Source organism: Pomacea canaliculata, linkage group LG7 (genome assembly GCF_003073045.1).
Source record: "Pomacea canaliculata isolate SZHN2017 linkage group LG7, ASM307304v1, whole genome shotgun sequence".
NCBI classification, from domain to species: Eukaryota; Metazoa; Mollusca; class Gastropoda; order Architaenioglossa; family Ampullariidae; genus Pomacea; species Pomacea canaliculata.
Window position 1 is genome coordinate 3,991,403 of NC_037596.1, and position 25,119 is coordinate 4,016,521.

General features: G+C 36.7%; 1 protein-coding gene across 8 annotated transcripts in view; it reads right to left on the reverse strand.

The window, feature by feature from the left end:
• The window catches only part of LOC112568816 (deleted in malignant brain tumors 1 protein-like), a 28,203-nt gene extending 22,689 nt beyond the window's left edge, over positions 1-5,514 (reverse strand). For 3 of the 8 annotated variants that reach the window (XM_025246315.1, XM_025246309.1, XM_025246314.1), the window contains exons 1-5: positions 5,390-5,513; positions 2,545-2,774; positions 1,439-1,586; positions 988-1,157; positions 355-502 (exon numbers count right to left, since the gene is read on the reverse strand). In XM_025246315.1, coding sequence (XP_025102100.1) covers positions 355-502; positions 988-1,157; positions 1,439-1,586; positions 2,545-2,605 — 527 coding nt within the window. In that variant the 5' untranslated portion in view covers positions 2,606-2,774; positions 5,390-5,513. Of the gene's footprint in view, positions 1-354; positions 503-987; positions 1,158-1,438; positions 1,587-2,544; positions 2,775-5,389 lie in introns of all 8 variants that reach the window. The other 5 variants (XM_025246308.1, XM_025246307.1, XM_025246313.1 and 2 more) reach the window with 4 other exon arrangements.
• Positions 5,515-25,119: the final 19,605 nt, after the last annotated feature.

A 25,119-nucleotide genomic window follows, 5' to 3' on the forward strand; every position in this document is an offset into this window, starting at 1 on the left:
GCTCCAGGATATATTCTTGTTACTAAAAAAAAGGAAACATCTAACCAAAACACATATTTTTCCTTGTTATTGGGCAAAAGAGGTGTTCTTCTTATTGCAGAGTTTATAACTATACACTATACAGCATAACTGGTTGCAAACGATCCCAAATGTGTACAATTCATTAAATGATGCATCACGCTATCGTCCCCTATTTTTTCAACTTCACCTACCTCAGAGGTTAGCTTAATCATGATATGTTATCTTATACACAACAAACAATATATTATAGCAGGAAAAATACAAGGTTCAAAGCAGAGGACCAGTGAATGTATCAGATCATACGCTGATGGTGAGCGAAAATAAAATACTCACCCGATAAAACCTAACATCCTGCAGGCCACTTGAGCGTCCACTTTGTCAAACTTGTATCCACACACTGTTCCCCATTCTCCATTGAAATACACCTCTAGACGTCCTGCCTCGTTTGTCCCGTTTACGAGGCGAACTTTCATTGGCTCAGCTGGTGGCATCATTAAATAAATAGTTATCTTTGGTAACAAGAGACTGTATTATAAAATGTTCTTTTAATGACACAAGTTTAATGAATATTATCTTAATTATGGACTCTATTATTTTTGCAACTATTGCTTCCGAGAATATGTGTTTGAGTGGATGATCAGAGTAGGCATTTTTTTGGAGACTTTTAATTCAACTGAAACAACAAGATAACAAAAAACTAGCCTTTGATGTATTTTATGGTTCTTACTACTGTTACAGATCAGCGACACATTCTGAGTGAGTGTAGTTACGTGGGTAGAACAGTCCATTAAAGCATTTCTCGGGTGGATTTTTTCCACCTCGATTTAACTTGTTAAAGAGAATGTTGTTGGGGGAGGGGGGTGAGTGCGGAGGGCTTGGTGGTTTGTTGAATAGAATGATGTAGAAACGTAAAAGATGCAAAATAAAAATTATGTTGGGATTTTAAGAATAATTTATTTTACTTACTGTTACAGATGACTCCAACATCTTCCATGTGAGAGCATTGTTTCGGGTAAAACTCACTGTGAAAGCACTGGTCTAGACTGGTTTCCGCTCCATTGCAAGCTATGTTTTGTAGTAAAATGGGACCTGAACCTTGTCCGTATTTGGTTGTCCACACAATTCCTGGCTCAGTGCTACCAAATAAAGAGATGTAAAAACTTTGAAAATAATTTATCAGAGGTATTATTTAGAACCTTTCCAATTTCAATCCCGCTAGATATGTATGAGATTATTTTATTTTTTTTTTTTTTTCACGCGTGATTATAGTTTTCTTCAGTCACTTCATTAGGCAGTACCAAAAGTAAAGAAAGGTTTAGTTTGTAAACGCCTTCAAAACATAAAAGCTAAAAGAGAACCAAGTCTCTCATGGAAGTGTTCTTCAAATGTTGTTTTTTAACAAAAATAAAAAATTCACCTGTTAAAGCCTAACATCCTGCAGGCTACTCGAGCTCCTCTTTTATCGAATCCATTGTCACACACTGTTCCCCATTCTCCATTGAAATATAAATCTAGACGTCCTGCCCCCAATGTCCCGTTAACAAGGCGAGCTTTCATTGGCTCAGCTGACATTGTCAAGACATGAACATTGTCATCGTTAACTCGAGATATGATGTTTACATGATATTATTTTAATAAAAGTATTATAACAATGACAAACAGAATGAATATTTAATGTACAAATATAAAACAGGACTTGCTATTCATACAGTGTGTATTTAAAGATGTAAGCAGTCGTGCGATCGCTACAAAGATTGAAGCTTTATAATAGAAATAATAACCCTGGTAATCAGAAATGATTTTAGGCATACATTTTTATTCTCATAGCTAATTAATGAAAAAAATCCTTATTAGGTAATACAGCTGTCTGTTGCAGACATAGTGAGGAATATTTGACATTATTGTTTGACATTATTGCACAACTGAGTCTAGTGTTTATGAAGATAAATAGATTCTGTGCAAATGTAATACCGGGTGTGAATGGGAATAAGTAATTTCAAGCCTTTACAGATATTGAAGAAAATATGCAGTCGTTTCATGGGTCTAACTGGTCATCAATCTACGTTGATTGTGAGTAGTCGTACAGGGTACAAGCGTTTGGTGAATATCATCATCTTTGTAGTTCACATCTCATATTTACACGCAAGAGAAGCTGGAAATTAACGAGAAGGCCATTTAAACAATGACTTTATCGTCCGATTTACTGATTTTGGCCAATTTTATCTCAAAAAGATACCCGCCAGTAACTGGAGTTCTCCAGCTTGCTAATGTAGTTTGCGTTTCTAGTTTTGCGAAGAGAGTTTTGCATTTTTGTACTGAAATAGTCTAGCATAAGAAGAGAGTAGATACCAACACGATTTGTACAATGATAGCAGTCGAGACCTGTACAGGAAGAAATAAAGAAGGCATTATTATGGTGCTCCTTGTCAATGTGTATAGAAACTTTTATCTAAGTAGCTAACCTACTAGTGTGTGTTGTCCCTTTGATTGTTTGATAAGACATTTAGCGGTTATTTTACTTACCTAGGCATTGTATGAGCAACAGAGACATCAGGCAAATACTGAGGACCCACTGCAGCATCATGCTGCGAGGTATTCTTCGGATGGGCTGGTGAAGTCGTAGGATGGTCGTGTGCCTGGCTGCAGTGCAGAAGGAAGCAGAATCACGAGATGTGGGGCTGGACTCTCAATATGATTGGCTGTCTGCAGACTCTCTGATTCAGTACAGGCGTACGTTGTGTCTTTATTTGTATCTGCGCAATTGACAAACAGGCAGTTCTTGAGAAAAAAAATGTGTTTTTGAACACCTAAGCACAATGGAAAATATATATTGTCTTCAATGGTCCTCGAGAGTTATTTCCTTTTTGTCCATGACACTTAAATTTATCTTTCATTTCTTCGGATTTAGACAAGATGTTTTTCTCACGTAGACATAAAAAAACCGCTAGAGACCTACGCCCAATATGAATAATGTTAATTTTTTTAACCTATGAAAATTAGAATGCCCAAATTATAGTTGTCTCTAAAAACTTAGAGACATATTGAGCGATGAGCGTACACATATTTTTGGTTTGTACAATTTATTAGACTATCCTGAGCTACAAAAGTGACATATACGTTTTAACACATACGGTTTTTTTTAATGTGAAAAGGCTTAACAACACAATGAGTGGAATATCACAGCTAGAAAATTTGCTGAGGTTTGAAGCGTAGGCGCAATTGTGAGGTCTTCTTACTGAAGGCAACAATCATCAACACTGCAAGTCCTACTCTAAACATTGCGAGAAGAACCGGATGTGTCTGTGCTGATGTTTAGTGGCTAGAAAGTGAATGTAGATGCAGATTCAAGATAACGCAAAGTGTTTGTTTCCGTCGTTTGCAGTGGGATATCCAATGTAACAGTGTTTGTGGTTATTTCTATTTGTTCGCTGTGTAGTGGTCAGTATATCAAAGTCTATGTCGGTGTGCGTGTCTTCACATCTATGTGTGTGTCTCCGACACGCATAATTAAATGTGCGCTGGCATAGACATTCTTCTGAATAGTAGTGAGCTGCCTCTGTTAGTCGGTCTGTCATGCTCTCTTTTTCCTTTTCTCAACATAAAATTTACACAAACTCATGTTGGTTATTAAAGTTACAGGAAAAAAACACGTATAAAATTAAAAAAACCGATTCTTGAAAAAAAGTGATGGAAACAACACAGAAAATCATTATGCTGTCTTGTACATGGAATATTTTTTCCATACCAGAACAATTCAAATAATTGAAAAATTGCTATAAACAGTTAAACTACTTCGCCTTACAGAAACTTTTAAATAAGTTTAATTTTTTTTCTGCATCGACATTATCGTTTCTTTTCCTATAGGTACTACACATTTCTGTATCACTGAAAAGAATGAACTTATTTTATTATTGTAGGGTTATAGTGTAGGAAGAGTCCCTTATTAAAGTTTGAAGCATCCACTTGCATGTCAAAGACTAGCATGTTAGGACGAAGTCCCTCTTCCGATGTATCATACATAAGACGAGATCTCAAGATCTTTGTACAATTTGTACTGTCAATTTTAAACCAAACTGCTAATAAACATGTAAATAAACATAACAGGCATGAACTCTTTTCTTCATACTGACGATAATCCTGTAAACTAAAAAATATTTTAAACATTTGGTTGCACTAATTTGTCAAAGTTTAAAATGTTTAAATGTTTAAAAGAAGACATTTATACACTTTTCCCTGAAACAGGAAAAGGTCAGTGCAACACCCAACATTACTCTTCAAGTTTATGTAATTAACTCCCATTCTCTACACTAATCCGGGGAATTCAAGACCTTTGGTTTGTAGGCCACGAGTGTCAAGCCTCTTGATTACTTTTTCAAGAGAATCTCACAATTAAGATGACGTTTCCAAAAGAAATCTCATAACAGAATGACAAAGAGCATAAATGGAAATACAAAAACGAATATCATAATGAAAGGTCTTCTAATGCTTGCACCACAATACAATGAAACACAAGCAAGAGAAAGTCGAGACTTGAGAACGAAAAAAACCAGAAATGCTCATCTTTAATGCTAATACGTAGGGCAGCTAAAAAATATTTTAAAAAGTAAGTTAAATGATGGGCGTGGGCTTGTAGTGTAGAGATGAATCAAATAGCTCACAACTCTAGCTTTAAACAGTATGGTAATTTTTCGAAAACATTTGACAAAGTTTTGCCTATCATTGAGTTTCAAAAATTTTCATAAACATCCCGAATTATGCCCGAATTACCCCTCCTGTCCGATTGCCTTGAGGTGATGACTCTTGCTGCTCCTCCCTTACCATCTTTATCGACCTGTGTCCTTGTCTGTTGTCATTCCACTTCTAAAGAGCACAGTTGAATTCCTCCTCTAAGCATTTTTGTGTATTGTGTACGTTCATTTAGTCTCTATTTGAGCCTCCATAATCACGTGCATGCTTATGATCAACAGATACTGGGGTCTGGCCTGCTTCTTAGCACAAGCAGGTATTGTTGCTTGGGTATGACAAGAGCTCTGGTTCTCGTGACACTCACTCCACATTTGGAGACCCTCACGGGAGCAACATATTCAACACCATCTCTATCATGCCATGATTACTTATGTAAGCTCAAGCCCTTAAGTCCCCGTTGTTGTTTTACGTACTTTGGGATTTGCCACCTAGCTGGGGAGTGCACTAGTTGCTGTCGTCGTGAGAGAAAAATCAGCTATGATGCCAGTGACAGCGAATAAAAACTCTATCCAATATCACTAATATGTAGATCACTACTAACGAGGGAGAGCTGGGGCATACACACCTCTACTCTGATACAAATACGAGGTTCAGATATTAAAATATTTAAATAATCCAGTACCACTACTTCCGCAGCAAGGAAGTCGGTCGTGCGCCCTGAGAGGATCTGGATACAAAACAATCATGCGCCTCCTTAAATAAACAGAAACCTTTGTAAAGATTTTGCACTAGACGTCTGTTGGCGAATGTAAATCCAAAACAGGATCCACTTGACCACATTGGTGTAAGCTTATGTCAGCCAACATTTGTAAACTACAATAGAGGAAAGGATGAAGAAGGAAGAGAAAGACCCTTCTCCTTGAGGAAAGTTCATCCGACTGTATTTAGTAACAGGAAGACGAGTCGTGTCAGAACATCATCGACAAATCATCATGAATAAGACACTATACAACTTGTAGATAGAGGTTGTGTAGAGGCCACTAAATCATGCTGTTTTTTTTCTGATTTAACTCTATGACAGTGGCACACTGGTCTCATGCGTATAACAACATGGGAAAAGCTAATTTTTTTACGGGTTTTATTTCACTCAATAAGCGAAACATTCACCATGTACATGAAATTTACAACAGCCATATTATTCAAAGACACTTTTGATTGTTAAATCATATTTATTTGGTATACAAGGAGAAAATGAAAGCAGACGTGTAGGTAGGAAGAAATGAAGTTAAGTGAGAGAGAAAATAAAGAAAATAGAACTTGTAAGAACATCTTAGCTTCCACAATTTGTGCTTATATTTATAGTTTATTGTAGGTTTTCCACATTAATTCACACAAGTCTACAAATTATTTAATATACTATGATATATTTATATGTTTTATCTATATTTCAAAATCCTCAGTATTGTTTTTCCATCGGCTTCTTGAAAAGGCTTGGTAGTTCAGTTGTTAAGTAGGCTCGACGTTGTGGCAGAAGGTTTAAGGTATGGACCACGTGATCTCGTCTCTGTAGCAGGACACCTCAGCAACATCCGGGTCCTTGGCTAATCAGGGAAGGTAAAACCGGCGGGAAAGCAGGAAGGCTTCCGCCTTTACTCACCCAAGCTTTGGGGTAAATTAACTCGACCTATTTCACTTCGACCTTTGACCTTTACCTTCAAAGTTACACGTGATTCCCGAACGAAACGACAGTTACTGAAACCGTTGACCGATTTGTGTCGAGATAGTTGGCTGACGTGTGCAGTGGCTCTTGACGGCAAAGACGACCTTTGAACTGCTGTCTGTTGTATCATCACTTAGATACACTTCAAGTCTTACCTCCGAAGGCCGCATCAAATAATTTTTCGGACGTTCATATCTGACACAAACACACAAATGTACACACACACACACAGAGGAAGATATACGCCTACATCCACATACACCCATTTAGCCACAAAAACTCTCTCCTACTTCTCTCTCTGTGTTTGTCTTCAAAGAACATACATTACAACTATAGTCTCATGTTAACACATTCTACCTACATCAAGTTACCCTACCTGTGTCACGTTTACACCGCATCAACATTACCAGACCAGCTAAAGCCATAACAACTACACCCACGGAGATACCCGTGATTGTAATGGTGGTGGTTGTTGTTGACGTCGCTGTATCGTCAGAGGTGCTGGCTGCTGAGGTAGAAGCAAAACATGTAGAAATATTTTAATAATGATAGTACATAGTAGACTAAAACTGCATGTATATAATTAGGGGAAATTTGTTCAAACGAAAATTAGTAGCAAGTTTTAACATGGGAACTATTCATAAACACCATGTAAGATATACAAACGCTTGTTATTTCCCTGCCACACTCTATGCAGTTAAAAAAATTGTGGATATTATCTTATGGTAGTAGTTTTCACAAAAGTGTTAAAGAATCTACTATACCTGTACGGAGGATTTATATCAGAAGGAAAATTGTGATCATGTCTAAATGTTGTGATGGAGATTTCAAATGTATGGGCGTTGTCTGTGAAGAGTGAACTGTAAATGTTTACTTGCAGGTCATGGAACCTGACGGCTTGTATACATCTTTCATGCTACGCAAGCAAACCTTCACGAGCAGAATATCACGGCTGTCGTTTACAGAAAGCCAAAAGCTAAAACTTTTCAAAGAAGAGAAGTTTGTGTATAAATGCACATTCATATTTGATTCATACCTAAAGCATAATCACTTACTTTCTTTGACAGAAATAAAAATGTCCTCTCTTTGGTGTTGATTATTTTGTCCCTTGACATGGTTCAATGTCCAGAAGTATGCTCCACTGTCAGAAATACTTGCTTTCTTTAGGAACTGAACAGTGTGAGGACTTAAACACTGACAAATTGTAGAGTTTGATGAGTCGGCCGTTTGACAGTCCGTCGTTAATGCAAACTTACAGAAAGCGTCAGACAAGTTTTTGTCCTCCTTATATATTTTGATAAGGACGGTGTCTTGATCGCTAGTTTGACAATTAAAGGCATTGTGAAAAAGAACTGTTAAGTTAATGTAGCTGTCCTTATGTATTTCTATCTGTTTATCTGTGGGTCTCAAGCCACCAAACTCCAAAGCCATACCTACGGCAAAAGAAATCTGTATTATAACTAAATCAATTCCAAAATTTGAAAAACAAGCTCGCTTGTGCAAGCTGAATTTGTTAAGGGAGAGGAGTTTCATTTTTCTTGGTTAAGTACTATTTTTATTCATCAAGTAACGGATTTATTATGTAACAGTTACTTATAGAAGACACTTGCAAAGTGCTAGCTTTTCTTTAAACATTCTTTAAAGGACATCATGAAGAAAACTGCATGTTCAAAACAAAAGAAAAACCCATCAACAAATCTACGGATGTCCAAAAAAGGGCATTGATATGACTTTAATTGCAATCTCCGATGCTTCGTGTCTGTCTGTGCTGTGATACTTTCTTAGTTTGTAATTAAAATAAACACTGTATTCTTTCCTAAACAAAGGCTAAAAATGAATAACATTTGGATACCAAGACCAACGATCACAACACTTACAAGTCTTGCCTTCATCACTGGCGCAACAGGTAATTTTGAGCAAAGCGAGAAACAGTAACCATCCAGCAAACCAACGACTTGTCGCCATTGTAATCAACAGGTAGACACACAACTGTCAGTGTTCAACGAGTTCTGGATACTAGAACTAATTTGTCATTTTACACGGTCTTCACGACTATGGCAACTTTCTGTTTCCTCTTCAATGTGATTTGTATTATGTTAATACATTTTTAATTTCCTTCTCTCCTGTGCTTGGTTTGAATTTTTTAATTCTTCTTAACGATCCTGCAATCCACCTGACGTGACCTCAGAGGTGTAGGTCTCTTAAATACAATTAGTCAGCATATAAACGAGTAGTCATGTCTTCTTACTTGCTAAATAAATTTCTTTGACAGAAACTATCATGTATCTTTGTTCTTCAATAAACTGCCTCATGACTTGGTGCCATTTCTTACTGGTTAATCTGCAAAGACTGTCAAAAGTCAGTATTCTTCAGATAGTCTTCATGACCTTATGAGTGTTTAGACAACGACAGTCCGTTTTCAATGTAAACTTACTTCTACAACAAATTTCTTTCTTAAAACGATATTTAATCTGTAATGTACCAGTCATCCAGAAGCCCATTGGAATAGAACTGTTAAATTGACGAAACTATTCTTTGGATTTCGATCGGCTTTTCTTCTGGTCTTAAGCCGTGAAACTTCAGTTGTGTACACACAGCAAAACTAATCACTGTAACATTGTAATCAATAGTGTTTGGCCTTTACTTTTTAAAGATTGTCATGCTATTCCCTGCCTAATGTCGCTTAAACAGTGCTGTCAATGCCATTACAACTCACTCCCACTTAATCTGTATCATTTAAACACTTCCAATGAGTTTGTGTATGTGTTTGTGTGTACGTGTGACAGAAGTGTTGGTGCGTCTGATAAAAATGCAAATATTGTATCAATAGAGAATATCTTCTATAAGAAAATGTTTGTATAATGCCCCACCCCCCCAAAAAAAAATAAATAAAACATCACAGCTACGAATGCTTGATTAAGAAAGAATAGCAAAGGATGAAATTAAAAACCTTTTCAAGCTTCGACGTGCGTGTTTGCTTGCTGGTTCTCGTATCAGAGCACTTACAAAGCTTTAGTGGGTCTCTTTAGTAACTTTTAGCAGGCCTAGGGAAACCCAGTTCCTCAGAAACAACATTTTTCTACCCATGTATCCAACAATTAAACTGGTCAGGCGCATAAAATTTTTGTGTCTGACAAACTCTAAAACTGAAAACTCGTTCTATATTCTTCAAATATATAGCTTTTAATATGAAACACACACGGATTAGACCCGTCTGATTAGCATGTGACGACCTCTCCATTTCCTGAACATTGTTTTCATTGTGTAAGACAGTCAATCTGCGTCCAGCCTTCTATTGTATTCTACTCTGAAAGTCCGTGTTTTTCCAGCTCTGTGTGATGATATTGTCTCTCTTTCGGTCGAACAAGGTCAGGCACGTGGTTATTTTCTGTGCTGACTCTAAACATTTCGTTTCCTATCCAGTGTTTGAGTTTCAGTTTCCGACTCAGTAACCAAGTACATGTAAATCATTTAATTCTGTCAGTTAGGGTCTTAGGTACAGCTCATTGTAAGTGTCAAGATACTGATTTGACCTGCACGTTCACATCTTAATTCTGGTGTCACCTCACTGACTGCCGTGTGTCATTTTTTCTGTCATATTTCAAACATAAACACAAATGCACACAGACACATGGAGATATAAGTCTACATCAGCAGACACCCATTAGGCACAAAAACTCTCCTACTTCTGTGTGTATTTTCAAAGAACAAGCACTAAAACTCTAGTCTCCTATCAACACAATCAAACTACACTAGGAAGGCATCAACCGAAAAATCTCATTAATTATTTGAAGACCTTAAAAAACTCCAGTGGAAATAATATTAAAGTAGAAAGCATTGACAGGTACTCTCTCTCTCTCTCTCTCTCACACACACACACGCAGAGGATCATTTTATTTTGAGAAACTGTTGAAACCCTACCAGTCGTAGGGGAGACCTAATGAGAACTCACGCATAATTAAATGTGTGGACATGAATAGATATTCCTCTGCTGATCAAACACGAGTGATTAACGATAAGGTGTTATCATCCACAAAACATCTGCTGATTAATGTTCCTCTAATGTCTCATTAAGGGAGACAAATCGGAAATAATTGTAAACTGCTTAAATGCAATAATATCCCATCCCAGAGAGCATCATACTTTTTTTAAAATATCACACTTTAAAAAAATGACATTGCCGCCAATAAAAATCACGCTTTGTGAAAAAACATGCCACTGTCTTGGCATAAAAGGCATTTCAATGAAAGAGATAAGCAATATTCATCAAGAGATCAGTAGAAAGTTGGTTTATCTACCACCATCACCACTATTCCAAGAAGCACAGCAAAAGTCTGTGAAACCAAAATCTACCTGCGATACACCAGCATCATGGCTGGTTTGGAACTTCTGTCAATCAAATGTAGGTGGAATCAACTGATTTGCTTACATTCTTTATAAAATGTCATTCTAGCCTCGGCTTAATCCCTTTCATGTCTTCTGTCAACAGACTCTGGGAATATCAAGGATGTTTGTTGACTCAAATGTTCATTCATCTTTACTTCAGCGTTGGTGGGGGTCATCTGGTTGGCTCATGTTCTAACTTTGGGTGAAAACAAATGTCGTGTCATCTGTTCTGTTCATCTACTTCTCACATAAACATATAAACGTGCGTGGAGCAGGTTCCTGTATTCTTCTTGAGGTAAAGTCATCTGCTTTGCTGATTTCTACTTGAGATTGCTGGGTTTATCTTATTACCATTTTGCTGTCTTATTGACTTTAGCGTAGGTGAGTTCGTCTGATGCAAAGATTTCAGTGTAGTAGGTATCGTCGACCTGGTTCATCCCTTCTTCGTTGACATGATCGTTGCCGGCATCGTCTATTTCAGTAAGGCAGTGGTCCTGACCACGTGTCTGAGCACCTAAAGGACAAGGACCAAGAATTAACTCTGTTTTAAGTTTCGTCAAACCCTATTACAAAATGCATTCTCTAACATTATCTGTCATCATCTCTACTTATCTTCACTCTTTTCCTTCTACACATGCAGACAAAAAGCATGAAAACATTCTTAATCAAAGCTATTGTCATGCTTTAACTTCCCTGTCGATGGTCTCGACCATTTCTCCAGACATGCATGATTATCACTGACTATACAGACAGACAGTATATGTGTTAGTACTGCAGTTACCCTACCTTTGTTAGGTTTACACCGCATCAAAAAGACCAGACCTGCTAAAGCCATAACAACTACACCCACGGAGACACCTGTAATTGTAATGGTGGTTGTTTTTGTTGTTGACGTCGCTGTATCGCCAGAGGTGCTGGCTGCTGAAGTAGAAGCAAAAAATGTAGAAGTATTAGAATAATGATAGTACACATTACACTAAAATTGTGTGTATATAACTAGGGGAAATTTGTATAAGGGAAAATTGGAAGCAAGTCTTAACAAGTAAACTCTTCACAAGCGCATGTAAGATATGATTTCCCACCAATTATTATGGCCATAATAGTGCCACATTCTAAGAAGTTATAGCCATTGTGGATATCATCTTATGGTAATAGTTGTCACAAAAGTGGTAAAGAATCTACTATACCTGTTCTTCGGAGGATTTATATCAAAACGAAAATTGTGATCATGTCTAAATGTTGTGATCGAGAGTTCAAAAGTACGGGCGTTGTCGATGAAGATTAAACCATAAATGTTTACTTGCAGGTCATGGAACCTGACGGCTTCTTTACATCTATCATGCTACGCAAAACTTCACGAGCAACAAGTAACGGCTGTTGTTTACAGGAAGCCAAAAGCTAAGGTTTTCAAGAGACCTTTTCTTTGATTTCAATGAAGAGAAGTATGTGTATAAATGCACATTCATATTTGATTCATACCTAATGCATAGTCACTTACTTTCTTTGACAGATATAAAAATGTCCTCTTTATGTCCCTTGAGATTGTTCAATGTCCAGAAGTATGCTCCACTGTCAGAAATACTTGCTTTCTTCAGGAACTGAGCAGTGTGAGGACTTAAACACTGACAAATTGTAGAGTTCGTTGAGTCGGACATATGACACTCTCTCGTAAATACAAACTTACATACAGGGTCGCGCAAATCTTTCCCTTCCTTACAGAGTGCGATAAGGATCGTGTCTTGATTGCTGTTCTGACAATTAGAGACATTGTGAAAGAGAACTGTTAAGTTGATGTAGCTGTCCTTTTGTATTTCTATCTGTTTATCTGTGGGTCTCACGCCGCCAAACTCCAAAGTCCTACCTACAGTAAAAGAAAGCTGTATTATAACTAAATCAATTCCAAAATTTGAAAAAAATTTCGTTCGTGCAAGCTGAATTTGCAAATCGAGAGGAGTTTCGTTTTTCTTGGTTAAGTACTATTTCTGTTCATCAAGTAACTGATTTATTACGTGCTTATAGAACACACTTGCAAAGTGATAGCTTTTTCTTCAAACATTCTTAAAATGACATCATGAAAAAAACTGTAAGGTCAAAACAAAAGAAAAACTCATCAACAAATCTACTGATGTCCGAAAAAGGTGACAGTATGACTGATTTAATTGCAATTACCGATGCTTCGTGTCCTTCTGTGCTGTGCTATTTTTTTTATTTGTAATTAAAATGCATATTAAATTTAATCCTAAACAAAGGCTGAAAAAGAATAACATTGAGATACTAAAACCAACGATCACAACACTTACAAGTCATGCCTTCATCACTGGCGCAACAGGTAATTTTGAGCAAAGCAAGGAACAGTAACCATCCGACAAACCAGCGACTTGTCTCCATTGTAATCAACAGGTAGACTGGTAGACACACAACTGTCTGTGTTTAACGAACTCGGGATACTAGAACTAATTTGTGATTTTACACGGTCTTCACGACTATGGCAACTTTCTGTTTCCTCTTCAATGTGGTTTGTATTATTTTAATACATTTTTAATTTCCTTCTCTCCTGTGCTTGGTTTGATTTTTTTAATTCTTCTTAACGATCCTGCAATCCACCTGATGTGACGTCAGAGGTGTAGGTCTCTTAAACCCAATTAATCAGCAAATAAACGAGTATTCATGACTTCTTACTTGGTAAATACATTTCTTTGACAGAAACTGGTATGTATCTTTGTTCTTCAATAAACTGCCTCATGACTTCTTGCCATTTCTTACTGGTTAATCTGCAAAGACTGTCAGTGTTCTTCAGAAATAACTGGACCTTAGGAGTGTTTAGACAACGACAGTCAGTTTTCAATGTAAACTTACTTCTACAACAAATTTCTTTCTTAAAACGATATTTAATCTGTAATGCACCAGTCCTCCTACATCCAGAAGCCCGATGGAATAGAACTGTTAAATTGACGAAATTATTCTTTGGATTTCGATATGCTTTTCTTCTGGTCTTAAGCCGTGAAACTTCAGTTGTGTACCCACAGCAAAGCTAATCACACTAATCATTATAATCAATAGTGTTTGGCCTTTCATTTTCAAAGATTGCCATGTTATTCCCTGCCTAATGTCTCTTAAACAGTGCCGTCAATGCCATCACAACTCACTCCCACTTAATCTGTATCATTTAAACACTTCCAATGAGTTTGTGTATGTGTTTGTGTGTACGTGTGACAGAAGTGTTCGTGCGTCTGATAAAAATGCAAATATTGTATCAATAAATAATATATTCTATAAGAAAATGGTTGCATAATGTCCTTTCCCCCCCAAAAAAAAAAAATAATAAAAATAACAACATCAGAGCTTCGAATGCTTGATTAAGAAAGAATAGGAAAGGATGAAATTAAAAACGTTTTTAAGCTTCGACCTGCGTGTTTGCTTGCTGGTTCTCGTATCAGAGCACTTACAATGCTTTAGTGGGTCTTTTCCGGTGTTAGTAACTTTTAGCAAGCTAAGCGACACCCAGTTCCCCAGAAACAACATATTGCTACCAGTTTATCAAACAATTAAACTGGTAAGGCGCATAAAATGTTAGTGTCTGACAGACTCTAATAATGAAAACTCGTTCTATATTCTTCGAATATACAGCCTTTAATATGAAACACACACGGATTAGACCCGTCTGATTAGCATGTGACAACCTCTCCATTTCCTGAACATTGTTTTCATTGTGTAAGACAGTCAGACTGCGTCCAGCCTTCTATTGTATTCTACTCTGAAAGTCCGTGTTTTTCCAGCTCTGTGTGATGATATTGTCTCTCTTTCGGTCGAACAAGGTCAGGCACGTGGTTATTTTCTGTGCTGACTCTAAACATTTCGTTTCCTATCCAGTGTTTGAGTTTCAGTTTCCGACTCAGTAACCAAGTAAACAATTTAAACTGTCAGTGTGGGTCTTAGGTACACCTCATTGTAAGTGTCAAGATACTGATTTGACCTGCACCTACACATCTTAAAGTCTTCTCGGGTCACCTCACTGATTGACGTGTGTCATTTTTTCTGTCATATCTCAAACATAAACACAAATGCACACAGACACATGGAGATATAATTCTACATCCGCAGACACTCCTTCAGCCACAAAAACTCTCCTACTTCTGTGTGATTTCAAAGAACAAGCATTAGAACTCTAGTCTCCTATCAACACAATCGAGCTACACTAGGAATGCATCAAGCGAGAAATCTGTACTGGTACAGGTACTGTCTCTCTCATGCACACACACACACACAGAGGATCATTTTAATTTTAAGAAACTGTTGAAACACTATCAGTCGTAGGGGAGACCTAAAGAAAACTCACGCATAATTAAATGTGTGGACATGAATAAATATTCCTCTGCTGATTAAACACGACTGATTAACGATAAGGTGCTGTTAACATCCACAAAAGGTCTGCTGATTAGCTCCTCCAATGTCCCATTAAGGGAGACCAATCCGGAACATTTGTAAGCTGCTTAAATGCAATAACTTCCCATCCTAGAGAGCTGGTCACATTTTAAATAATTATGATGATAACAATCAAACAAGCTACCCTTATGAAAACTTTCGAACAAGATTCCCTTTAACTTATTGCAGAGACAATAATATAGTTTCATTTTCTTGAATAAGCAATCACATGGTCCTTTGATAAGTAGGAAAGTAAATCATTTTTATCAGTCCAGTTCCCACCCTGAGAGGCCTATCATATTTCACCTTAATAAGTCTGTGTGGATTCTAGAGGAAGAATTACTTATCTACTAGAAGTCCTTTAAAAGACAATTTAAAAAAGAGAATGTTAGAATATGATAATCTACTACGTATTATGTTATAACCAAAATAGAGTGATTGAACCTTTGTTCTGAGGTTGAAGTGTAGACAAAGCTCCTTGAACTTTGAAGTAGTCATTTACACTGGCAAACACACACATGCAAACAAACATGCACATACAACAATAACATTTGAGTCTTAAATGCATCATAAAGTTTTAAAATATCACACTAAAAAATGACATTCCCGCCAATAAAAATCCCCCTTTGTGAAAAAATATGCCACTGTCTTGGCATAAAAGGCATTTCAGTGAAAGAGATAAGCAATATTCATCAAGAGACCAGTAGAAATTTGGTTTATCTACCACCATCACCACTATTTTAAGAAGCACAGCAAAAGTCTGTCAAACCAAAATCTACCTGTGATACCCTGGCTGGTTTGGAACTTCTGTCAATCAAATGTAGGTGGAATCAACTGATTTGCTTACATTCTTTCTAAAATATCATTATAGCCTCGGCTTAACTCCTTTCATGTCTTCTGTCATCAGACTGTGGGAATATCAAGGATGTTTGTTGACTCAAATGTTCATTCATATTTAGTTCAGCTTTGGTGGTGTCATCTGGTTGGCTCGTGTTCTTTAACTTTGGGTGAAAACAAATGTCGTGTCATCTGTTCTGTTCATCTGCTTCTCACATAAACATATAAACGTACATGGGGCAAGTTCCTGTATTCTTCTTGAGGTAAAGTCATATGCTTTGCGGCTTTCTACTTGAGATTGCATGGTTTATTTTATTACCACTTTGCTGGCTTATTGACTTTAGCATAGGTGAGTTCGTCTGATGCAAAGATTTCAGTGTAGTAGGTATCCTCGACCTGGTTCATCTCCTGTTCGTTGACATGATCGTTGCCTGCATCGTCTATTTCAGTAAGGCAGTGGTTCTGACCACGAGTCTGAGCACCTAAAGGACAAGGACCAAGAATTAACTTTTTTTTTAAGTTTCGTCAAACCGGATTACACAATACATCCTCTAAAATTATCTGTCATCATCTCTACTTATCTTCACTCCTTTCCTTCCACAAAAGTAGACTAAAAGCATGAAAACATTAAAACATCAAAACTTTTGTCATGTTTTACAATTCCTTTCGATGCTCTCAACCATTTCTCCAGACATGCATGATTATCACTGACTACAGTGTTCCCTCGCTACTTCGCGGTTCATATATCGCGGATTCACTACTTCGCGGTTTTTTTTTTTTGAGTGAATTATCGATCGATACTTCCGCGCTGGGAATTATCGTTCTACAAAATACCATAGATACTTCAACAGGAAAAAGACGAAAAATGAAGCTGTATTAGTATTTCTATTAAAATACCATGGTTATTTTGTAGATAGAAAGAAAGAAATAATTGTGTATGAGAAATCCATTGCTATGCGTAAGCGACGAGCCATGATTGTTATCTCCCATCTCGCAGCCAGTTAGCATCCGTTTTTTGGGATTTCTCTGAGTACAGTTATAATTTTTTTTACACTAATTTGTTATTGTACTGTATTAATACCATGATTAATATATTACTTTACACTCACATGATATTGTTTTACATGTATATATTATATTTGCATGTATGTCCCTACTTCGCGGAAATTCGTTTATCGCGGCTGATCGTAGCACCTATCCCCCGCGATAAACGAGGGAACACTGTATACAGACAGACAGTATATGTGTTAGTACTGCAGTTACCCTACCTTTGTTAGGTTTACACCTCATCACAAATATCAGACCAGCTAAAGCCATAACAGCTACACCCACGGAGACACCAATGACTGTAATGGTGGTTGTTGTTGACGTCGCTGTATCGTCAGAGGTGCTGGCTTCTGAAAAGGTAGCAAAAAATGTAGAAATATTAGGATAATGATAGTACATATTACACTAAAACTTTGTGTGTATAATTTGGACAAATTCGTGCAAAGGAAAATTGGAAAGAGGTTTTAACATGGGAACTATTTACAAACGTATATGATATATGATATCCAAATGGTTGTTATGTCCGTAACAGTGCTTCCACATTCTAAGCAGTTAAAACAATTGTGGATATCATCTTACAGCAATAGTTGTCATAAAAGTGGTAAAGAATCTACTATACCTGTACTTCGGAGGATTTATATCAGAAGGAAAATTGTGATCATGTCTAAATGTTGTGATGGAGATTTCAAATGTATAGGCGTTGTCTTTGAAGACTCTGTAAATGTTTACTTGCAGGTCATGGAACCTGTCGGCTTCTACACATCTTTCATGCTACGGAAAACTTCACGAGCAACAAGTTACGGCCGTTGTTTACAGGAAGCCGAAAAATAATGTTTTCAAAACAACTTTCTTTAATTTCAAAGAAGAGAAGTATGTGTATGAATGCATATTCATATTTGATTTATACCTAAAGCATAATCACTTACTTTCTTTGACAGAAATAAAAATGTCCTCTCTTTGCTCTTGATTATTTTGTGCCTTGAGATGCTTCAATGTCCAGAAGTATGCTCCACTGTCAGAAATACTTGCTTTCTTTAGGAACTGAACAGTGTGAGGACTTAAACACTGACAAATTGTAGAGTTCGTTGATTGGGACGTTTGACAGACCGTCGTTAACAAAAACTTACATACAGCGTCGGGAAACTCTTCCTTTGCGTTAAAAAGTGCGATAACGATTGTGTCTTGATTGTTATTTTGACAATTAAAGACATTGCGAAAGAGAACTGTTAAGTTAATGTAGCTGTCCTTTTGTATTTCTATCTGTTTATCTGTGGGTCTCACGCCACCAAACTGCAAAGCCATACCTAGGGTAAAAGAAATCTGTATTATAACTACATCAATTCAAAAATTTGAAAAAAGTTCGTTTGCACAAGCTGAATTTGCTAATCGATAGGAGTTTCGTTTTTCTTGGTTAAGTACTATTTCTATTCATCACGTAACTGATTTATTATGTGCTTATAGAACACACTTGGAAAGTGCTAGCTTTTTCTTTAAACATTCTTAAAATGACATCATGAAGAAAACTGTAAGGTCAAAACAAAAGAGCAACTTATCAACAAATCTACGGATGTCTGCAAAAGGTGACAGTATGACTGTTTTAATTGCAATTACAGATGCTTCGTGTCCGTCTGTTCTGTGCTATTTTTTAATTTATAATTAAAATGCATATTACATTCATTCCTAAACAAAGGCTGTAAAGGAATAACCTTGGGATACCAAGACCAACGATCACAACACTTACAAGTCTTGCCTTCATCACTGGCACAACAGGTAATTTTGAGCAAAGCAAGGAACAGTAACCATCCGGCAAACCAGCGACTTGTCGCCATTGTAATCAACAGGTAGACTGGTAGACACACAACTGTCAGCGTTCAACGAACTCTGGATACTAGAACTAATTTGTCATTTTACACGGTCTTCACGACTATGACAACTTTCTGTTTCCTCTACAATGTGGTTTTTAATATTTTCGTACATTTTTATTTCCTTCTCTCCTGTGCTTGGTTTGAATTTTTTAATTTTTCTTAACGATCCTGCAATCCATCTAATGTGAGGACAGAGATATCTTTTAAAACCAATTAATCAGCATATAAACGAGTAGTCATGTCTTCTTACTTGCTAAATAAATTTCTTTGACAGAAACTATCATGTATCTGATGTATCTGTGTTCTTCAATAAATTGCCTCATGATCTTGCTGCCACTTCTAACTGTATAATCTGCAAAGACTGAAAAAAATCAGTCGTCTTCAGAAATAACTGGACCTTGTGAGTGTTTAGACTTTCCAGTTTTTAATGTAAACTTACATCTAGAACAAAATGGTTTTTTTTTTCTCAACATTTTTTCTCATAAAATTTTAGTGTCTTACAGACTCTGATAATGAAAACTTGTTCTGCATTCTTCGAATATATAGCTTTTAATATGAAACACACACGGATTAGACCCGTCTGATTAGCATGTGACAACCTCTTCATTTCCTAAACATTGTTTTCATTGTGTAAGACAGTCAGACTAGGTCCAGCCTTCTATTGTATTCTACTGTGAAAGTCCGTGTTTTCCGGCTCCATGTGATGATATTGTCTCTCTTTCGGTTGGACAAGGTCAGGCACATGACTATTTTCTGTGCTGACTCTAAACATTTCGTTTCCTATCCAGTGTTTGAGTTTCAGTTTCCGACTCAGTAACCAAGTAAACAATTTAAACTGTCAGTGTGGGTCTTAGGTACAGCTCATTGTAAGTGTCAAGATACTGATTTGACCTGTACTTACACATCTTAAAGTCTTCTCGGATCACCTCACTGACTGCCGTGTGTCATTTTTTCTGTCATATCTCAAACATAAACACAAATGCACACAGACACATAGAGATATAAGTCTACATCCTCAGACACCCATTCAGCCACAAAAAATCTCCTACTTCTGTGTGTGTTTTCAAAGAACAAACATTAGAACTCTAGTCTCCTATTAACACAATCAAGCTGAACTAGGAACGCATCAAGCGAGAAATCTCATTAATTATTTGAAGACGTTTCCAGTGGAAATGATATTAAAGTAGAAAGCATTGCTATTTCATCAGAGACAGGCACTGTCTCTCTCTCTCTCTCTCTCACACACACACAGAGGATCATTTTATTATGAGAAACTGTTGAAACCCTACCAGTCGTAGGGGAGACCTAATGAGAACTCACGCATAATTAAATGTGTGGACATGAAGATATTCCTCTGCTGATTAAACACGAGTGATTAACGATAAGGTGTTGTTATCATCCACAAAACATCTGCTGATTAGTGTTCCTCCAATGGCTCATTAAGAGAGACAAATCCGTAGCATTCGTAAGATGCTTAAATGCAATAACTTCCCATCCCAGAGAGCTGCTCACATTTTAAATAATTATCATGATAAAAATCAAACAAGCTACCCTTGTGAAAACCTTTGAACAAGATTCCCTTTATCTTACTGCAGAGACAATAAAATAGTTTCATTTTCTTGAATAAGCAATCACATGGCCCTTCCGTTCTTTTATAAGTAGGAAAGTAAATCATTTGTATCAGTCCAGTTCCCATTCTGAGAGGCCTGTCATATTTCACCTTAATACCTCTGCGTGGGTCTGAAAGAAGAATTACTTATCTACTAGAAGTCCTTTTAAAAAACTACTAAAAAAAGAGAATGTTAGAATATGATATCGTACAACGTATTATGTTATCACCAAAATAGAGCGATTGAACCTTTGTTCTGAGGTTGAAGTGTAGACAAAGATCCTTGAACTTAGAAGTAGTCATTTACACTGGCAAACACACACATGCAAAAAAACATGCACATACGACAATAACATTTGAGTCTTAATTGCATCATAAAGTTTTCAAATATCAAATTTAAAAAATGACATTCCCGCCAATAAAAATCCCCCTTTGTGAAAAAATATGCCACTGTCTTGGCATAAAAGGCATTCCAATGAAAGAGATAAGCAATATTCATCAAAAGACCAACAGATGGTTTATCTGCCACCATCACCAGTATTTCAAGAAGCACAGCAAAAGTCTGTTAACCAAAATCTACCTGCGATACACCTGCATCATGGGTGGTTTGGAACTTCTGTAAATCAAATGTAGGTGGAATCAACTGATTTACTTACGTTCTTTCTAAAATGTCATTATAGCCACGGCTTAACTCCTGTCATGTCTTCTGTCATCAGACTCTGGGAATATCAAGGAAGTTCAAAGGTCAATTCATATTTACTTCAGCGTTGGTGGGGTCATCTGGTTGGCTCGTGTTCATTTACTGGGGTAAAAACAAATGTCGTGTCATCTGTTCTGTTCATCTGCTTCTCACATAAACATATAAACGTGCGTGGAGCAGGTTCATGTATTCTTCTTGAGGTAAAGTCATATGCTTTGCTGATTTCTACTTGAGATTGCTGGGTTTATCTTATTACCATTTTGCTGCCTTATTGACTTTAGCGTAGGTGAGTTCGTCTGATGCAAAGATTTCAGTGTAGTAGGTATCATCGACCTGGTTCATCCCTTCTTCGTTGACATGATCGTTGCCTGCATCGTCTATTTCAGTAAGGCGGTGGTCCTGACCACGAGTCTGAGCACCTAAAGGACAAGGACCAAGAATTAATTCTAAGTTTCGTCAAACCGGATTACACAATACATCCTCTAACATTATCTGTCATCATCTGTACTTATCTTCACTCTTTTCCTTCTACACATGTAGACAAAAAGCATGAAAACATTCTTAATCAAAGCTATAGTCATGCTTTAACATCCCTGTCGATGGTCTCGACCTTTTCTTCAGACATGCATGATTATCACTGAATATACAGACAGACGGTCTCTGTGTTATTATTGCAGTTACCCTACCTGTGTTAGGTTTACACCGCATCAAAAACACCAGACCAGCTAAAGCTATAACAGCTACGCCCACGGAGACACCCGTGACTGTAATGGTTGTTGTTGTTGTTGACGTCGCTGTATCTTCAGAGGTGCTGGCTGCTGAAGTGGTAGCAAAAAATGTAGAAAAATTAGGATAATGATAATACATATTACACTAAAACTGTGCGTATAAAATTTGGAGAAATTCTTGCAAATGAAAATTGTAATCAGGTTTTAACATGGGAACTATTTTTACAAAAGTATATGACATATGATATCCAAATGGTCGTAATGTCCGTAACAGTGCCACGTTCTAAGCAGTTAAAACAATTGTATATATCATCTTATGGTAATAGTTGTCATAAAAGTGGTAAAGAATCTACTATACCTGTTCTTCGGAGGATTTATATCAGAAGGAAAATTGTGATCATGTCTAAATGTTGTGATGGAGATTTCAAATGTATAGGCGTTGTCTTTGAAGAGTAAACTGTAAATGTTTACTTGCAGGTCATGGAACCTGACCGCTTCTACACATTTTTCATGCTACGCAAAACTTCGCGAGCAACAAGTCACGGATATTGTTTACAGGAAGCCAAAAGCTAAAGTTTTCAAGAGACTTTTTCTTTAATTTCAAAGAGGAGAAGTATGTGTATAAATGCAGATTCATATTTGATTCGTACCTAATGCATAGTCACTTACTTTCTTTGACAGAAATAAAAATGTCCTCTCTTTGTCCCTTAAGATTGTTCAATGTCCAGAAGTATGCTCCACTGTCAGAAATACTTGCTTTCTTTAGGAACTGAACAGTGTGAGGACTTAAACACTGACAAATTGTAGAGTTTGTTGAGTCGGCCGTTTGACAGACCGTCGTTAATACAAACTTACATACAGGGTCGCGCAACTCTTTCCCTTCCTTAAAGAGTGCGATAAGGATCGTGTCTTGATTGTTATTTTGACAATTAGAGACATTGTGAAAGAGAACTGTTAAGTTGATGTAGCTGTCCTTTTGTATTTCTATCTGATTATCTGTGGGTCTCACGCCGCTAATCTCCAAAGCCATACCTAGGGCAAAAGAAATCTCCATTTTAACTAAATCAATTCCAAAATTTGAAAAAAAAGTTCGTTTGTGCAAGCTGAATTTGTTAAGAGAGAGGAGTTTCGTTTTTCATTGTCAACTACTATTTTTATTCATCAAGTGACTGATTTATTATGTGACAGTTGCTTATAGAACACACTTGCAAAGTGCCAGCTTTTTCTTTAAACATTCTTAAAATGACATGAAGAAAACTGAAATGTCAAAACAAAAGAAAACACATCAACAAATATACGGTTGTCCGAAAAAGAGGACAGTATGACTGATTTAATTGCAATCTCCGATGCTTCGTGTCCGTCTGTTCGGTGCTTTTTTTGTATTTATAATTAAAATGCATATTACATTCGTTCCGAAACAAAGGCTAAAAAAGAATAAGATTGCGATACTAAGACCAACGATTCACAACACTTACAATTCATGCCTTGATCACTGGCGCAACAAGTAATTTTGAGCAAAGCAAGAAACAGTAACCATCCGGCAAACCAACTTCTTGTCGCCATTGTAACCAATAGGTAGACACACAACTGTCAGTGTTCAACTAACTCTGGATACTAGAACTAATTTGTCATTTTACACGGTCTTGACATTTTACACGGCAACTTTCTGTTTCCTCTACAATGTGGTTTTTAATATTTTCATACATTGTTTTATTTCCTTCTCTCCTGTGCTTGGTTTGAAATTTTTTTTTTATTCTTCTTAACGATCCTGCAATCCACATGATGTTACGACAGAGCTGTAGGTCTCTTAAACCCAGTTTAATCAGTATATAAACGCTTATTCATTTCTTCTTACTTCTTCTTACTTGCTAAATAAATTTATTTGACAGAAACTATCATGTATCTTTGTTCTTCAATAAATTGCCTCATGCCTTGCTGCCACTTCTAACTGTATAATCTGCAAAGACTGTCAAAATCAGTCGTCTTCAGAAATTACTAGACCTTGTAAGTATTTAGACAACGCTTTTCCAGTTTTTAAAGTAAACTACAGCAAAATGTTTTTTTTCTCAAATTTTTTTTTGTGCATAAAATTAAAGTGTCTCACAGACTAATAATGAAAACTCGTTCTGTATTACTTTTAATATGCAACACACACGGATTAGACCTATCTGATTAGCATGTGACATCCTCTCCATTTCCTGAACATTGTTTTCATTGTGTACGACAGTCAGATTGCATCCAGCCTTCTATTGTATTCTGCTCTGAAAGTCTGTGTTTTTCCGGCTCCATGTGATGATATTGTCTCTCTTTCGGTCTGACAAGGTCCGGCACGTGACTATTCTCTGTGCTGACTCTAGACATTTCGTTTCCTATCCAGTGTTTGAGTTTCAGTTTCCCACTCAGTAACCAAGTAAACAATTTAAACTTGTCAGTATGGGTCTTAGGTACAGCTCGTTGTAAGTGTATTGTGTGTTGTTTTATTCATAGTGATACTTGATTTACTTCTGTTAACGTCTCTTACTAGGGAAAGTTAGTGATTATATATTTTATTTTTCTTGTAGTCAGCTTTTTTACCAGCATCGTTATGTTTAATCGTAAACAGGCAACAAGAGAAAAGGGTGTTACCCAAATTTTTAGTCAGAGTCTTTTGTTCTGTTTTTATTTCTGTGTGTCGTGAATAAACAGAATTTCAGAGGCTTCAGAGACACACCATGAGAAAACAATTATGTATCTCGTGCCATGACTTTCCGTAGCAACAATAAAGTTTTCATTTCCTTTATGCTGCTTCCATAGTTGTTGTTTTTTTAAAGTGAAATGTAGTGAACCATTTCGATCAACACAAATTTTCTCCTTTCAAGTGTCTGTTTCAAGTTTCATTCATTACCGTGTACCTTAAAAATAAATAAACAAGAACCTTCCTCAAGTAGTCTGCCGTAAGAACTAAAGAAATCTCATTCACTATGAACGCGTGATAAAAATGTCAAACTGCAAAAAATAAAGTTTGCTAGCTTCGTTATTTCAGATTTGAAGGTTTATTTGAATTTGGCCAGAAATATGCAGATGTATATAAACGCATGTGTATAATAAAATATAAGCAT